The sequence below is a fragment of the Macaca nemestrina genome, chromosome 14, assembly GCF_043159975.1.
Source record: "Macaca nemestrina isolate mMacNem1 chromosome 14, mMacNem.hap1, whole genome shotgun sequence".
Taxonomy (NCBI): domain Eukaryota; kingdom Metazoa; phylum Chordata; class Mammalia; order Primates; family Cercopithecidae; genus Macaca; species Macaca nemestrina.
In genome coordinates, this window is record NC_092138.1 from 36,104,263 (window position 1) to 36,127,865 (window position 23,603).

Sequence of the window (23,603 nt, forward strand, 5' to 3'; positions counted from 1 at the left end):
TAGTTGGGATTATAAGAAGATGTCAATAGCAAAGACTTTTCAGATCTCCTTAAATGTGCTGGTAATATAGAACAAAATATTACTAAATTATCTAATTCACAAACTCATGAACAACATCTACAATGAAACAGGATGGTATGGTATCATAAGCCCCAAAATAGCTGGTGGGATAAACAGTGGAAAGTTTCAAGACCTGTGTAGTATCAGTGGCTATGCAAGAGAAATGTGTGTTGCGCCCAAGAATTCCAAATAATGAATTAGTTCAGCAAACTAATTTGAAAATAGCAGCTATGGTAGCCATCTTTTAAGGTAACCCCCAATGATTCCTGCTTACTAATACTCACCCTCATGTGGTTTTCAGCCATATTTTACTAGGGTGACTCTTTGTGACCAGTAGAATATGGTGTAAGTGATGCTATGGCACTTCAAGATGAGGTTTTAAAAAGATACCAGCCTCCATTTTGGGTGTACCCTCTTGGATCACTTCCTCTGAGGGAAGCCAGCTGCATGTGATGAGGCTATTCAGGCAGCTTTTTTATTTTCCCTGAGTAGAGCCTTTACATGAGACTGCACCCCTGGCCAATGGCTTAACTGCAGTCTCATGAAAGATCTGAACCCAGAACTATCCAGCTAAGCTACTCCCAGATTCCTGACCCACCCCAGTATGATTAAGTACAAGCAGTTTGCAGTAAGATCTGAAGGGACTAGAGTACTCTTTAAACTCTTTAAATTGGTCAGCTAAAACTCCATTCCAGGACTAAAGCTCCATATTGAGAAGAAACTGGTGGGAATAGGATCCACACTAAGTAGGATGAGGAGAATAGAGACAAAGGAAAAAGGGGTCCGGTTAGAAATAGGGGAGGAGAATACAGCCGAAAGATTTCAGTAAGTAAGCTTCCATGCTGTCTTTTTAAAATTGTTTTTGAGGTATAACTTACATTCAGTAATGTGTACTTACCTTAAGTGTATCTTAAATATAGTGAACACTGACAGATGGATATACACATGTCACCACTAATCAAAACACAGAATGTTTTCATCACCCCCAAAAAAGTTCCCTTGGGTCCCATTACAGTTACCGCTACCATCTGTAGAATTGGTCCCAGACTGCCACTGATTGGCCTTCTATCAGATTAGATTTTAGCCTCCAGAATTTTGACTGTTTATCCAAGAAATGTGTAATTTGGTGGGGGGCGCCCAAAATGGCCAAATAGGAACAGCTCCAGCCTCCAGCTCCCAGCGTGAGCAACACAGAAGATGGTGATTTCTGCATTTTCAACTGAGGTACTGGGTTCATCTCACTGGGGCGTGTCGGACAGTGCTGGTGAGTAGATGCAGCCCAACCAGCGAGAGCTGAAGCAGGGCGAGGCATTGCCTCACCTGGGAAGCGAAAGGAGGAAGGGAATTCCTTTTCCTAGCCAAGGGAAACCGAGACACAACACCTGGAAAATCGGGTAACTCCCACCCTGATACTGCGCTTTACCAAGTACTGCGCTTTAGCAAATGGCACACCAGGAGATTATATCCCACACCTGGCCGGGAGGGTCCCACGCCCACAGAGCCTCCCTCCTTGCTACCACAGCAATCTGACATCTAACTGCAAGGCAGCGAGGCTGGGGGTGGGGCACCTGCCATTGCTGAGGCTTAAGTAGGTAAACAAAGCCACCGGGAAGCTCGAACTGGGTGGAGCCCACCGCAGCACAAGGAGGCCTACCTGCCTCTGTAGACTCCACCTCTGGGGACAGGGCATAGCTAAACAAAAAGCAGCAGAAACCTCTGCAGATGTAAATGTCCCTTTCTGACAGCTTTGAAGAGAGCAGTGGTTGTCCCAGCACGGAGTTTGAGATCTGAGAACAGACAGACTGCGTGTTCAAGTGGGTCCCTGACCCTTGAGTAGCCTAACTGGGAGACATCCCCCACTAGGTGCAGACTGACACCTCACACCTTGCACGGCTGGGTATTCCTCTGAGGCAAAGTTTCCAGAGCAAGAATCAGACGGTAACACTTGCTGTTCAGCAATATTCTGTCTTCTGCAGCCTCCGCTGCTGATACCCAGGCAGACAGGGTCTGGAGTGGACCTCAAGCAAACTCCAACAGACCTGCAGCTGAGGGGCCTGACTGTTAGAAGAAAAACTAACAGAAAGGACACGCACACCAAAACTCCATCAGCAGTACGTCACATCATCAAAGACCAAAGGCAGATAAAACCACAAAGATGGGGAAAAAGCAGTGCAGAAAAGCTGGAAATTCAAAAAATCAGAGCGCATCTCCCCTCCAAAGGAACGCAGCTCATTGCCAGCATTGGAACAAAGCTGGTCAGAGAATGACTTCGACAAGTTGAGAGAAGAAGGCTTCAGTCGATCAAACTTCTCAGAGCTAAAGGAGGAACTACATACCCAGTGCAAAGAAACTAAAAACCTTGAAAAAAGAATGGAAGAATAAACAATGCAGAGAAGTCCATAAATGAACTGATAGAGATGAAAACCATGACACGAGAACTAGGTGGCAAATGCACAAGCTTCAGTAACCAACTGGATCAACTGGAAGAAAGAGTATCAGCGATTGAAGATCAAATGAATGAAATGCAGTGAGAAGAGAAGTTTAGAGAAAAAAGAGTAAAAAGAAATGAACAAAGCCTTGAAGAAATATGGGATTATGTGAAAAGACCAAATCTACGTCTGATTGGTGTGCCTGAAAGTGACGGGGAGAATGGAACCAAGTTGGAAAACACTCTGCAGGATATTATCCAGAAGAACTTCCCCAATCTAGCAAGGCAGGCCAGCATTCAAATTCAGGAAATACAGAGAACACCACAAAGATACTCCTCGAGAAGAGCAACTCCAAGACACATAATTGTCAGATTCACCAAAGTTGAAATGAAGGAAAAAATGTTAAGGGCAGCCAGAGAGAAAGGTCGGGTTACACGCAAAGGGAATCCCATCAGACTAACAGCACATCTCTCGGCAGAAACTCTCCAAGCCAGAAGAGAGTGGGGGCCAATATTCAACATTCTTAAAGAAAAGAATTTTAAACCCAGAATTTTATATCCAGCCAAACTAAGTTTAATAAATGAAGGAGAAATAAAATCCTTTACAGACAAGCAAATGCTGAGACATTTTGTCACCACCAGGCCTGCCCTACAAGAGATCCTGAAGGAAACACTAAACATGGAAAGGAACAACAGGTACCAGCCATTGCAAAAACATGCCAAAATGTAAAGACCATCGATGCTAGGAAGAAACTGCATCAACTAGTGAGCAAAATAACCAGCTAATATCATAATGACAGGATCAAGTTCACATATAACAATATTAACCTTAAATGTAAATGGACTAAATGCTCCAATTAAAAGACATAGACTGGCAAATTGGATAAAGAGTCAAGTCCCATCAGTGTGCTATATTCAGGAGACCCATCTCACAGGCAGAGACACACACAGGCTCAAAATAAAGGGATGGAGGAAAATCTACCAAGCAAATGGAAAACAAAAAAAATGCAGGGGTTGCAATCATAGTCCCTGATAAAACAGACTTTAAACCAACAAAGATCAAAAGAGACAAATAAGGGCCATTACATAATGGTAAAGGGATCAATTCAACAAAAAGAGCTAACTATCCTAAATATATATGTACCCAATACAGGAGCACCAGCTTCATAAAGCAAGTCCTTAGAGACTTACAAAGAGACTTAGACTCCCATACAATAATAATGGGAGACTTCAACACCCCACTGTCAACATTAGACAGATCAATGAGACAAAGTTAACAAGGATATCCAGGAATTGAACTCAACTCTGCACCAAGTGGACCTAGTAGACATCTACAGAACTCTCCACCCCAAATCAACAGAATATACATTCTTCTCAGTACCACATTGCACTTATTCCAAAATTGACCACATAGTTGGAAGTAAAGCACTCCTCAGCAAATGTAAAAGAATAGAAATTAAAACAAACTGTTTCTCAGACCACAGTGCAATCAAACTAGAACTCAGGACTAAGAAACTCACTCAAAACCACTCAACTACATGGAAACTGAACAACCTGCTCCAGAATGACTACTGGGTACATAACAAAATGAAGGCAGAAATAAAGATGTTCTTTGAAACCAATGAGAACAAAGATACAACATACCAGAATCTCTGGGACACATTTAAAGCAATGTGTAGAGGGAAATTTATAACACTAAATGCCCACAAGAGAAAGCAGGAAAGATCTAAAATTGACACCCTAACATCACAAAAGAACTAGAGAAGCAAGAGCAAACACATTCAAAAGCTGGCAGAAGGCAAGAAATAACTAAGATCAGAGTAGAACTGAAGGAGATAGAGACACAAAAAACCCTCCAAAAAATCAATGAATCCAGGAGCCGGTTTTTTGAAAAGATCAACAAAATTGATAGACCGCTAGCTAAGCTAATAAAGAAGAGAGAAGAATCAAATAGACTCAATAAAAAAATGACAAAGGGGTATCACCACCGACCCCACAGAAATACAAACTACCATCAGACAATACTATAAACACCTCTACGCAAATAAACTAGAAAACCTAGAAGAAATGGACAAATTCCTGGACACTTACACTCTCCCAAGACTAAACCAGGAAGAAGTTGAATCCCTGAATAGACCAATAACAGGCTCTGAAATTGAGGCAATAATTAATAGCCTACCAACCAAAAGAAGTCCAGGACCAGACGGATTCACAGCCAAATTCTACCAGAGGTACAAGGAGGAGCTGGTACCATTCCTTCTGAAACTTCTTCCAATCAATAGAAAAAGAGGGAATCCTCCCTAACTCATTTTATGAGGCCAACATCATCCTGATACCAAAACCTGGCAGAGACACAGCAAAAAAAGAGAATTTTAGACCAATATCCCTGATGAACATCGATGCAAAAGTCCTCAGTAAAATACTGGCAAACCAAATCCAGCGGCACATCAAAAAGCTTATCCACCATGATCAAGTGGGCTTCATCCCTGGGATGCAAGGCTGGTTCAGCATATGCAAATCAATAAACATCATCCAGCATATAAACAGAACCAAAGACAAAAACCACATGATTATCTGAATAGATGCAGAAAAGGCATTTGACAAAAAGGCCTTTGACAAAATTCAACAGCCCTTCTTGCTAAAAACTTCCAATAAATTTGGTATTGATGGAACATATCTCAAAATAATAAGAGTTACTTATGACAAAGCCACAGCCAATATCATACTGAATGGGCAAAAACTGGAAGCATTCCCTTTGAAAACTGGCACAAGACAGGGATGCCCTCTCTCATCACTCCTATTCAACACAGTGTTGGAAGTTCTGGCCAGGACAATCAGGCAGAAGAAAGAAAGAAAGGGTATTCAGTTAGGAAAAGAGGAAGTCAAATTGTCCCTGTTTGCAGATGACATGATTGTATATTTCGAAAACCCCATTGTCTCAGCCCAAAATCTCCTTAAGCTGATAAGCAACTTCAGCAAAGTCTCAGGATACAAAATTAATGTGCAAAAATCACAAGCATTCTTATACACCAATAACAGACAGCCAAATCATGAATGAACACCCATTCACAATTGCTTCAAAGAGAATAAAATAGCTAGGAATCCAGCTTACAAGGGATGTGAAGGACCTCTTCAGTGAGAACTACAAACCACTGCTCAGTGAAATAAAAGACGACACAAACAAATGAAGGAACATACCATGCTCATGGATAGGAAGAATCAATATTGTGAAAATGGCCATACTGCCCAAAGTAATTTATAGATTCAATGCCATCCCCATTAAGCTACCAATGACTTTCTTCACAGAATTGGAAAAAACTGCTTTCAAGTTCATATGGAACCAAAAAAGAGCCCGCATTGCCAAGACAATCCTAAGCCAAAAGAACAAAGCTGGAGACATCACGCTACCTGACTTCAAACTATACTACCAGGCTACAGTAACCAAAACAGCATGGTACTGGTACCAAAACAGAGATCTAGACCAATGGAACAGAACAGAGCCCTCAGAAATAATACCACACATCTATAGCCATCTGATCTTTGACAACCCTGACAAAAAACAAGAAATGGGGAAAGGAATCTCTATTTAGTAAATGGCTAGCCATAAGTAGAAAGCCGAAACTGGATCCTTTCCTTACTCCTTATATGAAAATTAATTCAAGATGGATTAGAGACTTAAATGTTAGACCTAATACCATAAAAACCCTCGAAGAAAACCTAGGTAATACCATTCAGGACATAGGCATGGGCAAGGACTTCATGTCTAAAACACCAAAAGCAATGGCAACAAAAGCCAAAATTGACAAATGGGATCTAATTAAACTAAAGAGCTTCTGCATAGCAAAAGAAACTACCATCAGAGTGAATAGGCAACCTACAGAATGGGAGAAAATGTTTGCAATCTACTCATCTGACAAAGGGCTAATATCCAGAACCTACAAAGAACTCAAACAAACTTACAACAAAGAAAAATACAACCCCATCAAAAAGTGGGCAAAGGATATGAACAGACACTTCTCAAAAGAAGACATCTGTGCAGCCAACAGACACATGAAAAAATGCTCATCATCACCCGCCATCAGAGAAATGCAAATCAAAACCACAATGAGATACCATCTCACACCAGTTAGAATGGCCATCATTAAAAAGTCAGGAAACAACAGGTGCTGGAGAGGATGTGGAGAAATAGGAACACTTTCACACTATTGGTGGGACTGTAAACTAGTTCAACTGTTGTGGAAGACAGTGTGGTGATTCCTCAAGGATCTAGAACTAGAAATACCATTTGACCCAGCCATCCCATCACTGGGATTGTAAATCATGCTGCTATAAAGACACATGCACACGTATGTTTATTGCAGCGCTATTCACAATAGCAAAGACTTGGAATCAACCCAAATGTCCATCAGTGACAGACTGGATTAAGAAAATGTGGCACATATGCAACATGGAATACTATGCAGCCATAAAAAAGGATGAGTTTGTGTCCTTTGTAGGGACATGGATGCAGCTGGAAACCATCATTCTCAGCAAACTATCGCAAGAACAGAAAACCAAACACTGCATGTTTTCACTCACAGGTGGGAATGAGATCACTTGGACACAGGAAGGGGAACATCACACACCGGGGCCTATTGTCACGAGGGGGAAGAAGGGAGGGATAGCATTTAGGAGATATACCTAATGTAAATGACGAGTTAATGGGTGCAGCTCACCAACATGGCATATGTATACATATGTAACAAACCTGCATGTTGTGTACATGTACCCTAGAACTTAAAAGTATAATAATAATAATAATAAAAAGTGTGATCTATGACTGCTAGCAAAAAGTAAAGTTAGACCCTTTAAAGGGTTCAGGAAATTGATGAAAATAAGCAAAAGGAAAGGATTGATGTTAAATTTTATGTGAAGTTAGAGTGAGAAAGTAAGGAACAGTATAACATACTTAACAAGGAAAACATTCCAGAAAAGCATGAGTCAAGGAGAGCCAAGGATTTTAAGTCTAGCCAAAGTAGCCTTTAGTATAACAGCTATAGACAAACTGTCATTAACTTTAAAGAACTGCGGGAGTATTGTTCTGATGAAGCCTTCCTAAGGAATATTCAGGAGAACTAGGTTCAAACAATCGAGATAACTGAAGATAATTTGAAATAAAGAGTTGTGCTCAATATTTAAAATATTTCTGCATTTAGAACCAGGACTAATTGAACTTAAAGGAGAAAGTGTAGTATGTACTGGCTTTATGACCTGACACAGCTACATTATAACTAAAAAATGGAAGGAATATATGCAAAAAATTTAAACTATTTTCAGTAATTGACAGCTGGCAACAATGTCTTGCATGTAATGTGGGATAAAGCAAAGGAGTATTTGTAGTGTTCTAATTCTGGTATCCTTAAGAACTAGAATTTTTCTGGTTGGGGGAAAAAGAAACAAAGATACATAATTTTTTAATAAAGTAAATATCCTTTAGCCCTGAATTTGAATACAAATTGTTAGTATGAACTCATGAGATGTTCTGTGTTTGAGTGTGTATATTAATGTGTATGTTTAAAATTTATAGGCTACAAACAGTAATCAACCCAGTTGCAGTAAGCTTTCCTAGTGCCTAACTATGGTCTCAAAATACCTTTCCCACTGAAAGAAACTCCTCGCTGGGGGCAGAAAATGTGCAAGATGAACCCGGAATATCTTGTCATGCAAATAAGGAATCCCACAAAGTCTGCTAAGTTCTTGTCAGAAGGATTTGAGAGTCAACTGGAAGCTCCCACTGGTCAAAGATGAGACAGTTTTGAACATTGATAAGAAAAATACAGTTGGTTGAGACATACCAAATATATTTAAATCCATGAGTTTATAGTAACACAAAAAAAACTTGTCACCATGGAAGTTGATAGAGAATGATTTATTTTTAAAACTGCTGAATCAGCATTTTATCTTTGTTATATGAGCTATACTACTGGGTCACCAACTAGTTAATGAGGTCATTTCTCTATAAAATTGTGCCAAGTAAATGAGATGAGAAGGGAATGATAGAATGGGAATATCAACATTTTCTAATCCCCAATGAATTAATGTAGGCATTGAGCATTAGTAGCTGCCATTATGAGAGGAAAAGAGACAAATAACTAGGTGCTTCCTGATGGAAATAGACCTATGAAATTATCTTACCAAGAAAATGAGCCTAAATCTGATTGAGACTGAGTCTTTAGCCCAGGAGTTGGCAATATTTTTTTTTCTGTAAAGAGCCAGATAGTAAATAGTTTAACTTGGGGGCCAGATGATCTGTCACAACTACTCAACTCTGTTGTTACAGCATGAAACCAGCCATAGATAATACAAAAATCAAATGGCATAACTAAGTTCTAATAAAACTTTATTTAAAGATTTTTGACCTACACTCCAGATCAACTACCAATGTACAAGAAATATGAATGACAGGAAAAACTGTTTGAACCATACTTTGGGAATGCAAATATCAAAAATCAAGACTGTGAGAAACACTTTAGGACAAATGGTTGGAATTGTTAACAGATTTCAAGGAGGAAAGAGATGGCATGTGGATTTATAGATTAGAAACTTTTCAAACACAGGCAAAACTGTTTTAGGGAGGTAGACAAGTGACATGATGAAAAAAATTAAGGTAAATATAACTCTTGGAAAGACACGAAGTTGTCATTGTGAGGGGACAAGGTAAGGGTTTCTGAGGCAGTTGATATTCCTCTGTCTTCTGTCATTGTTGGTGGTCACAAAGGATGTGTATATTGATAATTGGTTCAAAGCTATGCATTTATGGAGTTTTCTGCATTTGTATATATTTGACATTGAAAGTTTTTTAAAAAAAGGTGGAAGGATGGAAAAAGTCTTCAAGCAAGTGCTAACCAAAAGAAAGTAAACTTTTGATTCAGAATGCAGTATTAGAGATAAGCTACTCAATAAGATGTAGCCTTCTTAAATCTATACCTAATAAAGCAAAAGCCAACAGATTAAAAGGAGAAATAGGCCGGGCGTGGTGACTCATGCCTGTAATACCAGCACTTCGGGAGGCCGAGGTGGGCAGATCAGCTGAGGTCAGGAGTTGGAGATGAGCCCAGCCAACATGGTGAAACCCTGTCTCTACTAAAAATAAAAAAATTAGCCGAGTATGGTGGTGCAGGCCTGTAGTCCCAGCTACTTGGAAGGCTGAGGCAGGAGAATTGCCTGAACACAGGAGTTGGAGGCTACAGTGAGCCGAGATTGCACCACCAGCCAGGTGACAGAGCGAGACTCCATCTCAATAAATAATATAAACAAACAAATAAATAAATGGAGAAATGTACAAATCCACACCCATGTAGGAAACTTTGAAGAAGTGTATACAAACAAATATGAATTGAGTCTGACAAGTATGGTTTAGTATGAAAGACTTTATGAAAAGGGTATCTTATTTTTGCCTAGAAATTTTATTTATTGGAAATTTTTTTTTTTTAGATTTTTAAAATAAATTCTACAGAATTATCCCATGTAATTACATGTTCACAAAAGTATATGAAAATATATTGCTTACATAAAAGAAATGTTAAAATTCTACCAAAGGACAAAACTAACAGAAAACATACCTTATTTCTTGATAGAAAGGTTTAATATTACACAGATGTAACAGGAAATTATTTAAATCTTCCATTGTAATTGACAGAATACCATTTTACCCAGTCTTTAAATTTACAAGATAGCTACTTCTTACCGGATAAACTAATGAAGCCTGTATTTTTTTTTCTCATATTATGTTAACTAATCACTATGGACTTTTCCTACTATTGAAAACAATAGTTCAGAATGATTGGAATAGCTCTAATCTCAGTTTATAGATAGGCAGATTTCAGTGAGATTCCAAACTGACTTTTAGTTGTTATTTGTTTATATACCTTAGATTTTGCTGGCAGAAGTTAACCTTTCTTCCTTTTTTAAACAGGGGTTCTGAAGGAACATTAAATGATTGCAAGATAATATCTGTAGATGAAATCTTCAAGATTGAGAAACCTGGAGCCCATCCTCTTTCGTTTGCAGATGGAAAGTTTTTAAGTATGGATTTTTGTTTTTGGGCTTAGACTGTATGTGTTGTACATTATTGAACTTTATTTGTACTGGTCAGTGAATAACTTGGAAGGAAGTATAAAAGTGTAGACCATACAAATTTATTTTCAAGACAACAGTTTTGATCTAAGATTCATTTTGTTGTAATGAATTTTTCCCAAATGATAAAATGTTATTTTTGAAGAAATGTATTATCTTGGTATTTTATTGCTATTCTTTATTTTAAAAATATTATGGATATATAATAGTTGTAGTTATTTAAAGAGTATATGTGATATTTTGATACAGGCATACAATGTGTAATGATCAAATCTGGGAAATTGGGATATTCATCACCTCAAACATTTATCATTTTTTGTGTGTGTTGGTAACATTCCAAATCTGTTCTTTTAGTGATTCTTTCTAACTGTATCTTTGCACCTTATAGCCAACCCTTCTTTATCCCCTGCCCCACTTCCCTTCCCAGCCTCTAATAACCATCATCATTCTATTCTTTACCTGCACAAGATCAATTTTTTTTGGCTCCCACATATGAAAGAGAACATGTCACATTTGTCCTTTTGTACTTGGCTTCTTTCACTTAACATAATGTTCTCGAGTTTCATCCATGTTGTAAATGAAAGGTTTCTATTATTTTTATGGCAGAATAATATTTTGTTGTATATGTATATACCGCATTGTCTTTTTATCTGTTGATGGATTTCCTGTTGTTTCCTCTGTTATAGATTCTGTCCAAAGAAAAAGCCTGTTTCTGTAATTTTGTTAGCCACCCACGTTTAGTTTTTAATAATGAGATTTATTTTTACACAAGTGAAGTCTTAGAATTATAGTGCTGATTGAGCCTTGAATTTCTGGGAGGTAATAAATGAGGCTTATATAAACATTAGAAGGTTAGAATGCAGCTGTACCTCTTCATTTTACAGATTTTTCTTGCTTGATATCAAACATTTGGTAACAGAGATAGAATTAGATTCTAGGTCTTTTCATTCATGGTGGGGCTTTTGTTTGTTTGTTTTTTGTTTTTTGTTTCGAGACAGTTTTGCTCTTGTCTCCCAGGCTGGAATAAAATGGCATGATCTTGGCTCACTGCAACCTCTGCCTCTCAGGTTAAAGCGATTCTCCTGCCTTAGCCTCTAGTAGCTGGGATTACAAGTTCCTGCCACCAAGCCCAGCTAATTTTTGTAATTTTAGTAGGAATGGGGTTTCACTGTGTTGGCCAGGTTCTCGAACTCCTGACCTCATGACCCACGCCTGGCCTCAGGCATTTATTTTTAAAGCCTCACACTTGATTATTCTTTTTGGTTCCTTTCTTTTCATTAGAAAAGCTGTATGCTGGCTGGACACGGTGGCTCAAGCCTGTAGTCCCAGCACTTTGGGAGGCCGAGACGGGCGGATCACGAGGTCAGGAGATCGAGACCATCCTGGCTAATGCGGTGAAACCCCGTCTCTACTAAAAAGTACAAAAAACTAGCCGAGCGAGGTGGCGGGTGCCTGTAGTCCCAGCTACTCGGGAGGCTGAGGCAGGAGAATGGCATAAACCTGGGAGGCGGAGCTTGCAGTGAGCTGAGATCCGGCCACTGCACTCCAGCTTGGGTGACAGAGTGAGACTCCGTCTCAAAAAAAAAAAAGCTGTATGCTGGCCGGGTGCCAGCACTTTGGGAGGCCAAGGTGGGCAAATCACCTGAGGGGTCAAGAGTTTGAGACCAGTCTGGCCAATATGGAGAAACCTCATCTCTGCTAAAAAATAAAAAAGCCAGGCATGGTGGCGCCTGCCTCTAATCCCAGCTACTTGGGAGCCTGAGGCGGGAGAATCACTGGAACCTGGGAGGCAGAGGTTGCAGTGAGCCAAGATCACGCTATTGCACTCCAGCCTGGGCAACAAGAGCAAAACTCCATCTCAAAAAAAATAAAAAAATAAAAAATAATGCTGTTTCCACAGACTTTTCTTTATGCGGTTCATAGATACAAAAAATGTTTTAAGACTAGGCTTGCTATAATTTTGTTCTTAATAGGGCGAAATGACCCTGAATGTGACCTGTGTGGTGGAGACCCAGATAAGAAATGCCATTCTTGCTCCTGTCGTGTATGTGGTGGGAAACATGAACCCAACATGCAGCTTCTGTGTGATGAATGTAATGTGGCTTATCATATTTACTGTCTGAATCCACCTTTGGATAAAGTCCCAGAAGAGGAATACTGGTATGATTATCAGGTTTTTGTTGTTGTTGTTCTTGCTATGTAAATAATTAAACATGAAATATGTATTTGAACCACCAAAAGTAGATTTCTAAAGATACATAATATAAAAGTGCTTAAAATGTTATGACCAGGGGTTACTTAGCATTCATAGCTTTATTCAATTACTGTAACAACTTCTGAACCATCACTTGCTCCATTTTTTAATCCCTTCAGTTTCTTCTCTGATAATAGAGTCTGGGTTCATTCAAAAACGCAAATCTGATTGTGTTGCTTCGTTGCTTCAGAGGGTTTATGTTGCCTTACAGGAGTGATATTTAGTGTGATATTTAGTTGCTTCTCCAGCCTGTATCTCTTACCACTTTCCTCTTTCATTTCCCCAAATACTCTACACTCTAGCCAGATTAAATATCTTTCAACTCCTTAAGTAAGCCATGTTCTTTTCCAGGTTGTCACACTTGCCATATTTTTATCTTGGAAGCATTATCCTCTTTGCTTAACTTCAAGATGATACTAATCCTTCAGCTTTTCAGTTAAATGTGACTTCCTCTGGTTATCCTTTATGGATGGTCCTCTACCCCCAACCATGCTAGATATCCTTGTTATGGTCTATAATAGTACTTAGCATTTACTAAACACTAACAAAGCAGTTTATATGATTACTGTATTTGATCCTGTGATGTTGATACATCGAAGAAGATTCCAGTTATACTTGCCAAAATCTGTTCTTCTCTTATGGCATAGTGATAACTACAAAAAGAAGTTATCAGAAAAGAGACTGGGAAAAATGTGTCCAAAGTTAATCCTTTTAATACCATGTTGAGGAGGGTTTTTCTTTTTAAACTCTGTGCCATATTGCTACTGTTGAGCATTTTTAAGGACGACTGAGTCAGAAATAACTGATGTCACAAGGGGTAATTGGTATCTGTGAAAAATAGATTGTTCCTTTTGATCTCTCCCTAACCTGTTGGGAAGGCTGTTGCTGTATTATGACAGAGGCTGTAGAGGTGAGAGAAAGGGGGAAAGGATGTATCTTCTTCCTTTTACCTCCTACTACTACCTTATATGATCACACTCTGAATTTTACCATCACTAATAACTGTTTCTTCTGAAATCTCATATTTTCCTTCCTCCTTGTTCAGTGGATGACATATTTCTGCTTTTCTAAAATACAAACTCTTTCACCTGCTCTTACAGTTCCATAGTCTTTCCAGAAACTTCACTTCTTCAGTTAATCCCTCTCCCAAGTTACCATTACCAGATCGTTCTCATTAGCATTCTAGAATCTCTTGAATTTTCAAAATACACACAAACCTCCCTTGATCCCATTTCTCCACCAGCTGTCTACCCCATTCTCTGCTTCTTTCATGGCAAAGATTCTCAAGAGCTATCTCTACTAATTGTTTCAATTTCCTCTCCTGTTCATACTTCTGCACTCCAGTCTAGCTTTCTTTCCACTGTATCTGCTTATGTCAGGTTCACAGACACTTTTTATGTCTACACCTAAAGGTCAGTTCTCATTCCTTACTCAACTGCTTAGCTGGTTACTCTGTTTTATAGATCTGAGATCATATAATCCCATTTTTCTACCTACTTCACTGGCCTTTCCTTCTTAGTCTCTTACTGGGTTCCCTTCACCTACCAGATTTCAGAGGCCCCCACCCTAACCCCCAAAGCACTATCCACTTCTTTTCTATGCTAGGGAACTATGCTTGTTCCCTAGATGATCTCATCCAATTATGAGATGTTAAATACGAAGCTAATAGTTCTGAATTTATGTCTTCATTTCTAATTCCCCCTGAGCTTTATATTCCTATGTGCAATTGCTTAGTGGACTGGCATCACAAAATTAGTCCAGATGGAGTTCTTGATTTCCACAAACTCCCTAAAATCCTGCTCCTCCCCTAGTCTTCATTAAATAGAACTAATCATTTTATGCCAAAAAGCTAAACTTCATTTTATGCCAAAAACTAATCATTTTATGCCAAAAAGCTAAACTTCATCCTCAGTTCTTTTGTTCTTTCACATACTCTACATCAATAGATTTTGACAGTTCTTAATGTTTCTTCATTCTCATCTCTCAGCCCAAACAACTATCTCTTCCTTGAACTTCTGTAACAGATATCTAACTAGTCTCTTTGCTTCATGTGCTATCCTTTCTCCCATAGCAGCAGAGTGAGCTTAAAAAGGCCTGAATTAGATCATTTGTCTGTTTGAAACGCTCTAATGTCTTCCTGTTTCACTTAGAATAAAAATCTAAGCCCTTACCATTTATGACCTGGCCCATGTCTACTCTCTAACTTCGGTTGCTTATCACTAGCCTGTTTACTTACTAACCTTGGTCTCTATGCACCTTTATCTTCCTCAAAGCATACCATTTCTTTTTGTGCCTCAGGACCTTTGCACTTAACTGTTTCTTTGCCGGGAATGCTTTTCTTGGGTTATCTACTGTAAGAAGCATATCATTTCTAGTCACTCTTAACACATAACCCTGATGTATTTCCACTTAACACTTTCTGGAATTCTTTCCTTGTATGTACTGGTTTTCCTTAACTACTATGTACAAACGTTTTTAACCCCAGCACCAAAATAGTGCCTTGCACATAGGAGGTTCTGAACAAACCTGTTGAAGGAGTGAATCAATCCCAGAGATGACTTTAGGATGATATAATTAGAAGAGTGTCTTGTATTACTCTGGAGCATATCTCTACATTAGTATCAAGGTCTTTCACTTCACCTGGAACTCCTTAATCTTAAATCTTTTCTGCTTCTCCAAATCATGTTGTCTGGATATTTAACCTGTGCACTGATTTTCTCATCAAACAGATAATACTTGCTTTAAATCACAGAATCTTTAATAAAGTTAGTTATAAAGATGAGCCCATTGGATAAAATACAGCTTTTCTTTAGGACAGTTTATTTTTGGAAGCCTTCCTGATTTTCCAACTAGAAAGGACTTTAATTCATAGTATTTAGTGCCTTCTCAAACTTAATTTGCTCAGGATCAGGGATTGAATTATGTAAATTTTTGTCTCCTATAGTGTTCAACAAAGTATCTCATAATTGGATTGACTTGTGGGCATAGTATTCTTTCTTCTAAAAGCTACATAGAATAGATAATTGTGAAATAGAAAGTATGGGCAAAGAAATTTGAGATTAATTGGGCGGTGGCCATTAGATCTTTGTTAGGGTATTCCTAAAGTTTCCTTTTTTTGGTGATGTAAGAATAGCCTCATCTTATTCTGTAGACATATACCTTGCTTTTTAGAAAAGATTCAAGGTAGTTTATGAAATACAAGTTATAGTAGGGTAATCAATTACAAATAGGCTAAGGACAAACAAGCACAAGGAATTAAAATGAAGCTAACGATAAGGTTAATATAAACAAACATCCTTGAAGTCATGTATACTTGTTATATAAACTACCATTTTCTTCTGGGAATTCTAATAACCAGTTTAGATGGGGAGATGTATCTGTTACACAGTTGAATGTTCTAGGAAGATCTAGCTACTTTTGTTTTAATGACAGGAACTTCAAATTTCTATTCTCAGGGTTAGTGAAAAGTTTAGAGTTCATGGTATCATTCTGAATCTCATAGCTTTGAGTTTTTAACTGAATTTGAGGATTTATAAGTTATCTAAAGGAATGACAAGGATATTTTAAAAGCCAGCCTAACCATGTAAATATTTTGAAAAGTTTAGTATTTTAATGCCAGTTAAAGCTCTGTAATGTATACCAAATAATACATCTTAAAACTTGCTCTTACCTAGGAAGGCTAATATTCTGTTACTAGCCTTAATATGGCATTGTGAAAATGTCTTCGTTCTTTTTTTCTTTTAAAGGTATTGTCCTTCCTGTAAAACTGATTCCAGTGAAGTTGTAAAGGCTGGTGAAAGACTCAAGATGAGTAAAAAGAAAGCAAAGATGCCATCAGCTAGTACTGAAAGCCGGAGAGACTGGGGCAGGGTAAAGAAGAAATTCCTCTTCCCAGTAGCAATTATAGTATATAATGTTTTGATACCAGTAGTAGTAATGGTATAAAAGATTAAACAATATCATTATTTGTTAATATCAGTGGTACTTAAATTACATAAACAGTTGGGTTCCTGTTTTACTCACATCTCAGAATTAAGGGCTTTCATTAAAATCTAACAATGAATTTCTCAAAGTTTGTTTTGTGACTTGTAGGGAATGGCTTGTGTTGGTCGTACGAGAGAATGTACTATTGTCCCTTCTAATCATTATGGACCTATTCCTGGTATTCCTGTTGGATCAACTTGGAGATTTAGAGTTCAGGTATGTTTTAACATTGGCTTAGTTGAAAAGGGAAAATTGGCTATCAGATTATAGCAATGTTAATGTCTGTTGATTGTAAGTGACCCTAACACGTGACATTGACTTGTTAGAATGAAAGATTTTATTTTAGGATGGGTATACTCTTCCTGGAGGTTAACAAAGGAACATACATCACAGAATTGGGCATTAGCTATGCATTTTCATCACTTTGTTTTTACTGTTCTGTTATAGTTATGGTAGTAACCATTAATTGTTAAGCTTTCTAAACAGCCTTTCTTGCAAAAATTTAGCATTTGAAATATTAAACTTAAATGGTGTAGCAATTTCTCATTGAATGTCGATGAACTCTAAGCTTGTTTCAGGTGTTGTCTTTGGGATTTATCCTCCTGAACAAATGCTAAGACATTGGGTGAGGAAGTGCCAGCTAATCCGAGAATAAAATAATTTCCCATTTCCAATTACACCTAGGATTCTGAACATTAATTAAGCGTGGCTTTAATTTTTTTTTTTTTTTTTTTTTTTTTTTTTGAGATGGAGTCTCGCTGTGTTGCCTAGGCTGTAGTGCAGTGGTGTGATCTTGGCTCACTGCAAGCTCTGCTCCCGGGTTCACACCATTTTCCTGCCTCAGCTTCCCGAATAGCTGGGACTACAGGCACCCGCCACCATGCCTGTCTGATTTTTTTGTACTTTTAGTAGAGACGGGGTTTCACCGTGTTAGCCAGGATGGTCTCAATCTCCTGACCTCGTGATCCACCCGCCTTGGCCTCCCAAAGTGCTGGGATTACAGGCGTGAGCCACCACGCCTGGCCTGGCTTTAAGTTTTATACTGAATGGCCCTGGTACTCAGACCTTTAATATAATTATAAAATTTAGATAACATATACTTATCCCTTGGTATCTGTGGGGATTGGTTCCAAGATCCCTCATAGACACCAAAGTCTGTGGATGCTCAAATTGCACACAAGCTCAGGTTTGTGTGGTGGCTCACACCTGTAATCCCAGCACTTTGGGAGGCCACAGAAGCCAGATCACTTGAGGCCAGGAGTTCGAAACCAGCCTCGCCAACATGGTGAGACCCATCTCTACTGAAAATACAGAAATCAGACAGATGTGGTGGCGAGCGCCTATAATCCCAGCTATTCGGGAGACTGAGACGGAAGAATTGCTTGAACCCAGGAGGCCGAGGTTGCAATGAGCCAAGATTATGCCACTGCGCTCCAGCCTGGGTGACAGAGCGAGACTCTGTCTCAAAAAAAAAAAAAAAAAAATCCTTTATACAGTGGTGCAGTATTTTCATATAACCTATGCACATCCTCCTGTATACTTTTTTATTAATACCTGATACAGCGTAAATGCTGTGTAAATAGTTGTTACACTGTATTGTTTGGGGAATCATGGCAAGAAAAAGTCTGGACAGATTCAGTACAGACACAACCATCTATTTTTTTCCCCAGATATTTTCTACTCTCTTTAATTGGCAGATGTGGAACCTGTGGGCCAACTGTAATACATAAAGATGACTTAAAAAGCTATGTATATATTAAATACTAGTAAATAATTTATATTTTAAAAACATGCCCTACTTTTCACTTTTTTTTTTTTTTTTTTTTTTTTTTTGGGAGACAGAATTTCACTCTTGTTGCCCAGACTGGAGTGCAATGGCACAATCTTGGCTCACCACAACCTCTGCCTCCCAAGTAGCTGGGATTACAAGCATGCACCACCACACCTGGCTAATTTTGTATTTTTAGTAGAGGCAGGATTGCTTCATGTTGGTCAGGCTGGTCTCGAACTCCCAACCTCAGGTGATCCACCCGTCTCAGCCTCCCAAAGTGCTGAGATTACAGGTGTGAGCCACTGCGCCCAGCTTAATCATTATTTTCTGTTTCTCAGAGGCAGCCACATAAAAATTTTAGTTGTCTCCTATGCATTTACCTTCTTTCTTTCTTTCTTTTTTCTTTTTCTTTCTTTTTCTTTCTTTTTTCTTTCTTTCTCTTTCTTTCTTTTTTTCTTTCTTCCTTTCTTCCTTCCTTCCTTCCTTCCTTTCCTTCCTTTCCTTCCTTTCCTTCCTTTCCTTCCCTCCCTCCCTCCCTCCCTCCCTCCTTCCTTTCTTTCTCTCCCTCCCTCCCTCCCTCCTTCCTTTCTTTCTGTCTTGACAGGGCCTTGCTCTATCACCCAGGCTGGAGTGCAGTAGCAATTGCAGCTCATTGTAACTTCAAACTTCTGGGTTCAGGTGATCATTCCACCTAGATAAGACTAAAGATGTAAAGACGTATACCACCATGCCTGGCTGTGTTTTGTTTTGTTTTGTTTTTTGGTAGAGACAGGGTCATGCTATGTTGCCCAGCCTAGTCTCAGACTCCTGGCCTAAAGCAGTGCTCCAGCCTTGGCCTCCCAAAGCACTGGGATTATAGGCTTGGCGGTGGCAGCTGCTGCTCCTCCTCCTGCTGCTCCTCCTCCTCCTCCCCCTCTCCCCTCCACCCGCCCCCCCGCCCCTCCCCAGTCCCTGGCTGTAGTGCCGTAATCACAACCCACTCCTGGGCTCAAGCCGTCCTCTAGTCTGAGCCACCAGAGTAGCTGGGACTACAGGCACACGCCACCACACCCAGCTGATTTTTGTGGGTTTTTTTTTGAGTCGGGGTTTCACCATGTTGCCCAGACTGATCTTGAGTCTCTGGGGTCAATCCCTCCTGCCTCAGCTTCCCAAAGTACTGGGATTACAGGTGTGAGTCACTGTGCCTGGCCCTACCTTCTTATTTCTATTAATAAATAATGTGTTTATACTTTTTTAAAAAAATTCATCAATTCTTTCTTTCTTTCTTTTTTTTGAGACGGAGTTTTGCTGTTGTTGCCCAGGCTGGAGTGCAATGGCACAATCTCGGCTCACCACAACCTCAGCCTCCCGGGTTCAAGCAATTCTCCTGCCTCAGCCTCCCAAGTAGCTGGGATTACAGGCATATGCCACTACGCCCAACTCATTTTGTATTTTTAGTAGAGACATGGTTTCCATATGTTGGTCAGGCTGGTCTCAAACTCCCAACATCAGATGATCCACCTGCCTTGGCCTCCCAAAATGCTGGGATTACAGGTGTGAGCCACCATGCCCGGCCATATTAACTTTTTTCTGTGGAAGATGAAACATTTAGTTTAATACTGTCTGTGTTCTCTTATCTTTGCAATAGTTGTATTATAATTTCGGTTGAACCGGTATTCAAAGTTTAGGTTATTATGACTTTGGATCTATAAATACAATAAAATATTGTATACAAATAGAATATAATACTGTAAATATAGTTAAAATACACTTTGTGTATTTCTAATCACCTTATTTTTTATTTGCTTTTTTTTCATATACCTGTCTGTCACATATTTATTTTCTAAACTCCGAAAGCCTCCTTATATAGTCTAAGATGACTATGAGGTTGTTTTCCTGAGCAACTAGTGAGATGGATTTGCTATTTAGAAAGAAGGGAAGATTTAGGAAAAACAGATTATTTTTGCCAGGGTTGATGAGGTGGTGCAATCAAATGGTCCCTTTTGCTGAGGTATTTCAAAAGCCAAAACCTTTCCAGGTTCTGTTGCTATCAACTTCTTGTTGGCTTCTAAAAGCTTCTAAAGTGCCTTCCCCGCCACCCCAAATTCTTGTGCAAGCTTGAATTTCAGCTTCTTTTACTCTACTAAGAAAATTGTATTGGCCAGGCATGATGGCTAATGCCTGTAATCCCAACACTGTTAGGCTGAGGCAAGAGGATTGCTTGAGCCCAGGAGTTCAAGACCAGCCTGGGCAACATGGTGAGACCCCTGTCTCTACCAAAAAAATTTTTTAAAGACCCAATTGTATGACAAACAGATGAACTACAATACCTTTCTCAGGGAATTTGAAGTTCACCAAGAAGTGGTACTTGTTTCAGTGAGGCAGGAATGAAGATACGAGGGGAAAAGCAGTCAGCCATTGAAGTAGAAATGAGTAAAGTAGAAATGGATAGCATGTTTGGGTAACATTCAGCAGTTTTGGCTCAGGCATATATGTTCCTTGAAGGTGAAGCTGTAGATAAGGCTAGGAAAAATAGATGGGAGCCATATTTAGAGAGGGTAATAAATCATGTTGACTTGGGTTTAATACTATGTGACCACTTAATGTCAAAAGCAGAATTGTTTTTAAAAGAATCATCCAGTTTGTGATAGATAGGATGGGTTTGAAGAAGCAAAACTAGAGGCAGTAAAAAAGGATCTGTTGTAAACATTCATGACTTAAACTGAGACTCAAACTAATATTGAACAGTGGAAGTAAAGGTAGATGGATTTGAGAAATTTAGGAGGTAAAATCAGCAATCCTTGTAACCAAAAGGGTTTGAGGAATAAGGGAGAAGAATGGAGCTAAAAAATAACTCCTGCATTTTTGACTTCACAAACTAGGCAGGCAACAGAGCCACTATCCAAGACTAGAAATAAGAGAGAAACGATACAGACTGCTGATAGTTCTCTTTTAGCTGAGTTGAACTGGAAGTTCCAATAGACAGAAGATGATTGTTTACTAGTTATTGTGCAACTCAGAATTCTACCCAATCAGTTTTAGAATTCTCAAAACCCAAAGGATATGTTTGAGGAGATTTAAAATGAGAGAGCAAAAGATAGAACTCTGTGAGAACTTCGTTCTTTAGGTACCAATAATATATATGAAAGCATTTTGTAAATGTATCTTAACTAACTGTTCAGAGGTATTTTGAGACTCTTCAATTGTTTTATAGGTGAGCGAAGCAGGTGTTCACAGACCCCATGTTGGTGGAATTCATGGTCGAAGTAATGATGGGGCTTATTCTCTTGTCCTGGCTGGTGGATTTGCGGATGAAGTCGTAAGTCATTATACAACCTTACTCATTAGTACCTGCCTTGATCATTTGTAAAATACAATAGCTTTGCCTAGGATACATCAAATACTGCTGTGTCTTTTTAGCACAGTTTTTTGTTGAAGTAATCAGTTTTATACATGTTAGAAAGTAAATCATTTGACAGTGTTTATTCTTTACATGTACTGATTTGACTTATATGTGTTGTTATTATGTTATAAGGAAAACACTCACATTCTTGATAGAGCTTTTAGTCCTTTTTTTTTTTTTGAGAGAGAGTCTCGCTCTATCACCTGGGCTGGAGTGCAGTGGTGCAATCTCAACTCCCTGCAACCTCTGCCTTTGGATTCAAGTGATTTTCCTGCCTCAGCCTCCCAAGTATGTGAGATTTCAGGCATCTACCATCACACCTGGCTAATTTTTGTATTTTTATGTTTTATTTTTTGAGACGAAGTTTTGCTCTTGTCACCCAGGCTGGAGTGTAATGGTACAGTCTCGGCTCACTGCAATCTCTTCTTCCCGGGTTCAAGTGATTCTCTTGCCTCAGCCTCCTGACTAGCTGAGATTACAAGCATGCACCACCTCACCTGGCTAATTCTTGTATTTTTAGTAGAAATGGGGTTTCACCACGTTGGCCAGGCTGGTCTCGAACTCCTGACCTCAGGTGATCCTCCTGCCTCGGCCTCCCAAAGTGTTGGGATTACAGGCGTGAGCCACCACACCTGGCCAATTTTTGTATTTTTAGTAGAGATGGGGTTTTGCCTTGTTGACCAGGTTGGTCTTGAACTCGTTACCTCAGATGATCTGCCCACCTTGGCCTCCCAAACTGCTGGGATTATAGGCGTGAGCCACGGTGCCCATCCTCTATAGAGCTTTTTTTTGTCCTTCTTCTTTAAGTTTTCTCTTTTAAAAAAATAAAAACTGGTTCCAGTGTTAGATCTATAGAGCTTATTTTTAAAAATTAACTTATTATTTTGAGTTAATTGTAGATTCACATGTAGCATTAGAAACAATACAGAGGGCTGAGTACAGTGGCTCATACCTGTAATCCCAGCACTTTGAGAGGGTGAAGTGAGTGAATCTCTTGAGCTCAGGAGTTCAAGACCAGCCCTGGGCAACATGGCAAAGCCCTGTCTCTACCAAAAAATATAGAAATTAGGTGAGTGTGATGGCATATGCATGTAGTCCCAGCTACTCAGGAGGCTGAGGCAGGAGGATTGCTTGAGCCCAGGAGGTCGAGGCTGTAGTGAGCCATGATCATGCCCTTGCAGCACTCCAGCCTAGGCAACAGAGAGCGAGACCCTGTCTCCTTTAAAAAAAAAAAAAAAAGGTGGGAAGGGGATCCTGTGCCCTTTACCCAGTTTCTCACAATGGTGACATCTTGCCAAACTATATAATAAAGTATCAGAACCAGGATATTGACACTGTACAGTCAGGGGCCGAACATTTATATTATCACAATTTCCATTGTTGTGTTGCCCTTTTATAGCTACACTATCAGACATAGCCCCCTACTGCTTCTTAACCTCTGACAACCACTAATCTTTTCTCTTTTTTTTTGAGATGGAATCTTGCTTTTGGCGCCCAGCCTGGAGTTCAATGGCGTCATCTCGGCTCACTACAACCAGCCTCCTGAATAGCTGGAATTACAGGCACCCAGTTAATTTTTGTATTTTAGTAGGGATGGGATTTCTCCATA

General features: G+C 39.3%; 1 protein-coding gene across 4 annotated transcripts in view; it reads left to right on the forward strand.

Moving 5' to 3' along the window:
• The window catches only part of LOC105489144 (ubiquitin like with PHD and ring finger domains 2), a 98,033-nt gene that overhangs the window by 56,051 nt on the left and 18,379 nt on the right, over positions 1 to 23,603 (forward strand). For all 4 annotated transcript variants that reach the window (XM_011753835.2, XM_011753837.3, XM_011753836.3 and 1 more), the window contains 5 exons: positions 10,443 to 10,552; positions 12,577 to 12,763; positions 16,604 to 16,727; positions 16,950 to 17,057; positions 21,806 to 21,910. In XM_011753835.2, the coding sequence (XP_011752137.1) occupies positions 10,443 to 10,552; positions 12,577 to 12,763; positions 16,604 to 16,727; positions 16,950 to 17,057; positions 21,806 to 21,910 (634 nt within the window). The remainder of the gene's footprint in view (positions 1 to 10,442; positions 10,553 to 12,576; positions 12,764 to 16,603; positions 16,728 to 16,949; positions 17,058 to 21,805; positions 21,911 to 23,603) is intronic.